The sequence below is a fragment of the Nicotiana attenuata genome, chromosome 12 (assembly GCF_001879085.1).
Source record: "Nicotiana attenuata strain UT chromosome 12, NIATTr2, whole genome shotgun sequence".
NCBI classification, from domain to species: domain Eukaryota; kingdom Viridiplantae; phylum Streptophyta; class Magnoliopsida; order Solanales; family Solanaceae; genus Nicotiana; species Nicotiana attenuata.
Genome location: NC_032000.1, coordinates 516,661 through 524,446, shown reverse-complemented (window position 1 = coordinate 524,446; position 7,786 = coordinate 516,661). Strand labels below are relative to the sequence as shown.

The 7,786-nt window shown below is 33.3% G+C and overlaps 1 protein-coding gene across 4 annotated transcripts in view; it reads left to right on the top strand.

The window, feature by feature from the left end:
• Positions 1–3,308, top strand: part of LOC109235136 — a 5,430-nt gene extending 2,122 nt beyond the window's left edge. For all 4 annotated transcript variants that reach the window (XM_019401102.1, XM_019401100.1, XM_019401101.1 and 1 more), the window contains exon 5: positions 2,851–3,308. In XM_019401102.1, the coding sequence (XP_019256647.1) occupies positions 2,851–2,937 (87 nt within the window). In that variant the 3' untranslated portion in view covers positions 2,938–3,308. The remainder of the gene's footprint in view (positions 1–2,850) is intronic.

Here is a 7,786-nt window from a genome sequence, read left to right as displayed (position 1 = left end):
TATATATATATATATATATATATATATATATATATATATATATATATATATATATATATATATATATATATATAGTGTAACAGTGGTATGTAAACCATCTTGTACGTAGGGGTGTTCATGGTTCGGTTTGGATCGGTTTTTCCCTAAAAAGAAGCCAAACCAAGTAAGTCGGTTTTTCAAATATTAGAACCAAACCAAATCATTTAAGTCGGTTTTTTCTCGATTCGGTTTATGTCGGGTTTTGTCGGTTTTTCGGTTTTTTCGGTTATTTGTCGGTTTTTTCTTAAATATAAGACATACACTACCAAACACATATTCTGGCGACAACATTTTCAACGTAACACTATCAAATCAATTGCCCTTTGAGAAATCTATTATTTACCAAGATATATTGGTGATAATTGAATCAAATAGTGATGAATAATTTAAGGACTCAATTAAAAATATATTATTTTTAACACGAAATGAATTCTTACGCGTAACAAAAGAAAACTACCAATCAAAGTAGAATGTAAAAGGTAAAGAACTATACTGAAAGTGCAAACTATTAATATACCATTAAATTTTTGAAATTTTGTATAAAAATATACATATATATAGGTGTAATAATAAATTTGAAATAGCTACTCCTATAGTCGTTTTTTTTTCCGGTTTTTTTTCCGATTTTTTTTTGATTAAAACCAAAACCAAACCAAATTTGATCGGTTTTTAAAATTCAAAACCAAAACCAAATCAAACCAAAAAGTATCGGTTTTTCTGGTCGGTTTGGTTTGGTTCGGTTTTTCGGGTTTTTATGAACACCCCTACTTGTACGTCCTGCTAGCTCCCACCATTGTAAAAATTTGGTAACTCTGCTCACTAAGGCTAGATAATATTTTGACAGGAACATATATTGACGGTTAAGATAATGTTTTTATAAATTCTTATAAATCTAATAATCTCAATTTTGTACGAACCACTAAGCGGATGTCGGAATAATTTCATACTCGTGGACTAATTCAAGTCTATTTTGAAGTGAAAAATGGCTTAATCCACTCTTTATAGAAATAATCAACTTTAAAAGATACTACAAGAGACTTCTTTCTTTAATTATCAAAGTCGTCATCAAATTGTTCATTTTCATATATTTCATTTTTATTGTAAAACTCCAGTTAGTTATCTGAATAATCTCTATCTCATGCCACAAAAAGAAGTATAAAATATAGTATCTTTTATTAATAAAATTTACAATTTGTAATAACATATAAATCTAAAAAATTTGGGGGCCTTCAATTGGTGGGGGGGCCTACAGCAATTGCTTTAGTGGCTTCCCCCTAAAGCTGGCCCTGCTCCCTTTCTTTGAGCTGTTGGTCTGGTGTATTGTCTTTTCTTTCTAGTTGGATCATTCATGCCGAGGACTGTTATTTGTGCCATCAGTGTTCCTTTTGACGGAGGCATGGTTCATAGATTATAAGATTGCTATCTTTTACTAATTTTTTCAAACTTGGCAAATGTGCAGCACAAATGTTTTATAGCTAAGTTGAATCTTCAATTTGAAAATCATGATGACTTGTTACTAATAGATGGGGAAGCAGTAAGTCTCTCTTTATTTCATTAATTGAAAAGTAGAATCTTCCTAGTCTGCTGTTGACCCAGGAAGGAATGAGGGATAATCTCTACTTGCAACCGTAGCAAATTTAGCCATGTTGCTACTTGTAGTTGTAGCAGTCTTTTATTTTCTTTACTTTTCCAATTGAGTTCTTCAGGACCAATAGCTAGAGATTATTTGTTAGAACTTAGAACATCAATTAGCATATGAGGTTTTGGTGACAATTTGTTTTTTTCCCTTCACCTTTTTTTTCTGTCAAATAATAATTAGCGATATAGTTGCACTTGTGAACTGCTGACTGGAGAGAAAGACTAGTCTTTTCAATTAAATGTTCTGTCACTTGCTTCTAGTCACCACCCTGATTTAAGATTCTCAGTTACAAATATAATGAAGTCAATGAAAGAAGTAATATGAAGACCAAATTTCATAATACACACAAGTATCGACTTTGCAATGGATGTCTGGTTCACTGCTCCCCTTCTTATTCTATGTTCTTTTGACATCTGAATCCTTCATTTGAGAATTATTCGTAGTCCCAAACAATCTGATCTTACCCTCTAAAGAAACATTAACTGTTAAGAAATGTAGATACCCCATGTTTTTGGCAGTCAAGTTATGTAAGTAGAGATGGCCATGGTCATATGTGTGGCAAAATTAGAGCGCTAGTAGTTTGTGGCTTTCAACAGTCTCCTTGAATTTATGATTTATTTTCTCAACAAGCAACCAATTTGAGTCATATTCTCTGGACATCAATATGTCTGGTGGGGAAATTGATCTTATTATTTGCGCTATTATCAAGGTTTAGATTTTCCGAACATTTAGGAATCTAAATATGGAGTACTTAATTGATTGAAGTTGTGATATTGCCTTTAAATTTGGGAAACAAGCTTCTAAACCTTGATTAAGTGGTCACTAGAGAATATAGCTTGTCACCAATCTGAGAAAGCTGCTAACCTTCATTGTCTGATTCTTGATTTTTAATTTTCTTGAACTGTCATTACTGCAAGTTTCAGCTGATGGAATATGCTCCATGTTAAACTAGAGTTAGTTGGTCATGATCTTGCCACACCGATTCTGCTCTTCACGCGAGCCGTCTATTTGGAAATGATGCTTAGTTGCATCATGTTAACCCTTCTGCATAAACACTTTCCCACTCACGCAACCCCCAATCTCTCCCTAAGGATGTGCACCTAATATAGATATACAACTCAATTTTACAGAACTACTATGAACCTGATGATCAATTCATTTGGATATTACAGGAAGGTAGTTTAGTTACACTGACCGACCTCAGAGAGAGATGCAAGGCAGACCTGGATTCATTCACCGGGACTCCAGAGAACTGCTAGTTGGTTCTGTTTGTAAGATTGTTACTTCATTTTCTAGATGTTTGTTTGGTTGCTCATGTATTCACATGGTCGAGTGTACTTCTGAAAAATTGTGTAACAGTCTGCTTGATGTAAAGTAGTAAAAAATGGTGTAACATTCTTGGTGATCATACATCACAACAGAGTGAGCCATTCTATGAAAGCTGTATTTTCCATAATGAACTGTTGTGTATATGAGCCAATCATATCTAGAGGCTGCGTATTTGATAGAGTGCTAGTTGAGAAATGGCACCTTGATATAGATTGATCATTTTGTGAAAATGGAGTTCTTTCCTTCTAAGGTTTATGTTGTTTTGTAATTATATTGAACAAGAAAAGTATCTTCATCCTTCGTCCCAAGATTATATGCAATGATTGATATATCATAGTGGTTGGAACAGGCGAATTCGACTTGTAAAATGAGAAATGATCAAAGTTGGATAGTTGATTAATGAAATGCAAATGGTTTGTTGTCTTTTTGCAACTTATGTCTATGTAAGTTTCTGATATTGTTAATGAATATTGTCAAGTGACAACCTGTAGATGAATGTAATAAGTAACTCTGTATAGAAAATCAAGCTGGCATGTGTTTTGCTTTTTCTATTTTTGGTGTAAACAGATTTCCTAGAAGATACTGTATGAATCCATGAAATTCTAGAATTTTGCTGAGACTGGAGATCAGTTTTCTTCTCTTTTGCTCACTTGTAAATACGTTTCAGTACAATCTATGTACAGTCAGACCTCTCTATAACAGCATCGATATATAACAACCATTCACTATAAAAGTCATATTTCTTTTGGAACCAATTTCTACTCTATGTTATAATATATATTCATACTTCACTATAATAACCAAAAAATTTTGGAACAAACGAGGCTGTTATAGAGAGGTTTGAATGTACTGGTTATTTAATACATACAAGTGTTACTATCTGAAAAAAGAATGTAATCCGTGTGATTCCTTCACTCAACTGGAATTGATAACGGCAAGTAGGGGTGTACATAGGTCGGGTTGGTTCGGATTTTCTAATTACCAAACCAAGCCAATTATATCGGATTATTAAATTTAAAGAACAAACCAAACCAATAAAAGTCGAGTTTTTTAATCTTGATTTTTGTTCGGATTTTTCGGGTTTTCGAGTTTTTTTTCCGTACAGTCTTCATAGTGCTAAATATAAAATTTGTGCTCCAAATATTTCTTTAATCCTAGTAAGACAGAACTATATAAGATGTTTTTCAATAAAATAACGTAAATATGAAATGAATCATGGTATTGTACTAAAATATTCAACAATAAAGATAATAAAATCGCATAAATAAATATTTTTAATGAGCCATAATGAAAACAAACATAATTTAAAATTACTGATAAGTTGCTAAAATAAGTATTATTATTTACATGACTAAACACTAAAAGAAAAATAAGTTATGCATTTTATCTAAACCATGGATAAAGTAAAAAATAGATATCCAACACTATTTTCATTCATAGTACAATTGAATTGAATGTCTTTTATAGCAATAGTATTGATTTGATTTTGGTTTAGGATTTATTTGAGTTACTAACATTTATGGACTATAAAACTTATTAGAGCATTCAAAAGATTATAAGTCCAATTAAGCTTGAAATAATACGTTAAAATATAAAACTATGAAAAAACTTAAGAAATATTTATAAACTACACTATAATAAATATTTTTATGTATTAAATATATTTATAACTTCTATACATATAATGTCGGGTTGGTTTGGTTTCGATTTGACTTTTTTTAGTTAAAACCAAACCAAACCAATATGGTCAGGGCTTTTTTCCAATACCAAACCAAACCATAGTCGGGTTTTTTTTCTCGGTTTGACTCGAAATATCGGGTTTATATGATTTCTCGATTTCATTTGTACACCCCTAATGACAAGCAAAGAGCATATTATTGCAAACTACAAGTGTTAAGTAACAATGTGCAACGATTTTTAGAGTAAATTGCTAGGATGCAAGAAATTTATTTTGACAACATGGCTATAACCATTTGTAATGCTTTTCATAATAGGACTTTGATAGTATTTAGCTTATAGTAATTAAATTTCCATTTATGGAAGAGTTTCACCATAAAAGGCGATAAATGACGTTTGAGAAGCAAAGTGTTTTGAGTCACGTTTGGATGGGATTAAGGCTCAGGTTCCAACCTCATATCCTGCTTCCAAGATTGTAATTGTAGTTTTAAAGTGTTATAAGAGTTCAAAATTCACACAAGTTTTCTTCTTACTTCTCTTCATCCCTAAATAAGAGCCTATTTCTCCCATAGAAAATGTAAAAAGCAAATGGACCTTCTTCTTCTTTCTCAATTTTTTCTTATTCCCTTTTTATTGGAAGGTTTGACCTTTTTTTTTTCCTTTTTTATCCTGAAAAAAAGGTTGACTTTGAAAGCCTTATTTGAAGGGTATGGAGTCATCCAAGGCACTATATATTAAGGCAAACTAGGTGGATCTCTTTTTGTATTGCGTTGTTGACTTTTAAAAGCAAAAATGGAGTAGTTTATGTGCTTTCTAATCTTAATCCTATCCAACTTTGTTAAGGTCAATGAAGTATTTTGGATCTAAAGCAATCAAGGTTAACATGATATCACTAATGATGTGGAGTTGTGGATTATCGATAGACATGTACAAAAATTTCCCAAAATCTTGACTGATTTGCCGTTGCAACTTTTTCACTAATATTGCTCAAAGAGATTTGAGGCCAATAATCCATTAGCATTCGTTAAGGCATTAATCTCAGAGTAGTATAAAGTTCTTGCTTGGATGGTTGTTACCTATTGTATTGCATCATATGGTTACTTTAAATATACTGTTATTTTGATTGTTTCTTAAATTTTATTCTATCGTATCGTTAAATCTATTGTTACGTAACGACGAAAAATGCCACTTTATGGAACAACGGATTTGGTGTGGCAGCGTCATTATCTTGATTTTTTCTCTTATTCTTGACCTTCCTTATTATTAAATAATCATATTTTTTTTCTTTACTTTACTCTTTTATATAATAATTTTACTCTGTATCCTTTTTTAATAGTAAATTGCAAGTTTATTCTTCATATTGTTGGTGCGTAACATCATGAAACGACGGCAAATAATACAATCTATCCAAGCGTTGTATTCATCACAGTACGATACAGTACAATACAATATGATACATTATGAAATGACATGTCACGACAATCCACAACTGTTTTGATGAAATCAGCTAACCATGGAGCTCTGCCATGGACGTGGAGCTGAAGTTCTATGTTAGCTTCAGAGTGGAGAGTGAATCTGACGGAATATTCTAGAAGAGGAGGAAATGAAAATGTAATTCATCAATTCTATTTTACAAGTGTAGCTATACATGTATATATAGAAGAGAATTAAAACTAACTCTACTCCTCAACTGTAGTTAAAACTAAATCTAACTCTAGTCATAACTAACAAATGAAACTTAACCAGCACTAACACTACTTATCTCAATACTCTCCCTCAAGCTGACGGGTAAGAACAAGTTTTCAACCCCCAGCTTGCTAAGCAAAGAGTAGTGCTGGACCTTTCCTAGACCTTTAGTAAGTATATCTGCAAACTGAGCCTTGGTGTTAATATTGTGAGTTTGAATAAGACCCTGCTGCAATTTCTCCTTCACGAAATGACAATCAATATCAATGTATTGTGCCCCCTCATGAAAAATATGATTTGTAGCTATTTGAATAGCTGCTTTACTGTCACAATGCAAGGCGGCGGGCAGTTGAATTTGGCCTCCAACTTTTTGAACAGCCTTACTAACCATGAAATCTCTGCCACTGTGGAAGCCATGCTTCTAAACTCTGCTTCAGCTGAGCTTCCGGAGACTGTGTTTTGCTTCTTAGATTTCCATGATATCAAAGTGTTTCCAAACTTGACTAGATAGCCTGTAACCAACTTCCTGGATTGAGGGCAAGAGGGCCAGTCTAAGTCACAGAAGGCTACCAAGTTATTAGACTGCTGTGAAGACATCAATAGGCCTAGTTCTGGTGCATTTTTGACATACTTAATCACCTTTAGAGTTGCATCCACATGAGACCTATTTGGTTTATGCATGAACTAACTTAGAACCTGAACAACATAAGCTATGTCAGGCCTAGTCATAGTTAGATATAGTAGCCTCCCCACTAAACTTTGATAAGGTTCAGGGTTAGGTAACACACAGTCCTTGACTCTTGCACCTGTGGCATCATCAGTGCACAAGACAACCTCATCAAATTCTACTATGGCCAGCCTTTGATTGGATTCTAATAGGGTAGATACTGGCTTAGCTCCCCCTAGACCAGAGTCATCAATCAAATCAAGGGCATATTTCCTCCAATTCATTAAAATGCCAGCCTTGCTGCGAGCAAACTCTATGCCAAAAAAGAATCTGAGTTCCCCAAAATCTTTCATTTTGAACTTCTTCTGAAGGTTGTCTCTAGCAGCCTGAATTAGTTGGAGATCATTACCTATGACTAGTTTGTCATCTACATAGACCAAAATGACAACCAAAGCTGAACCTCTTTGTTGTGTAAACAAGGAGCACTCAAAATGACTTTGTATAAATCCCAAATCTCTAAGAGCTTCTGTCAATTTCAAGTTCCATTGTCTGGAGGCTTGCTTCAAATCATAAAGTGACTTCTTTAGCTTGCACACCTTGGTCTTGGACTCCCCCTTCATGTTGTACCCTTGTGGGAGATGCATATACACTTCTTCAAATAAGTCACCTTGTAGGAAAGCATTGTACACATCCATTTGGTAAATGTGCTAATGCTTAGAAGCTGCTACTGCTATGACTGATCTAACAAT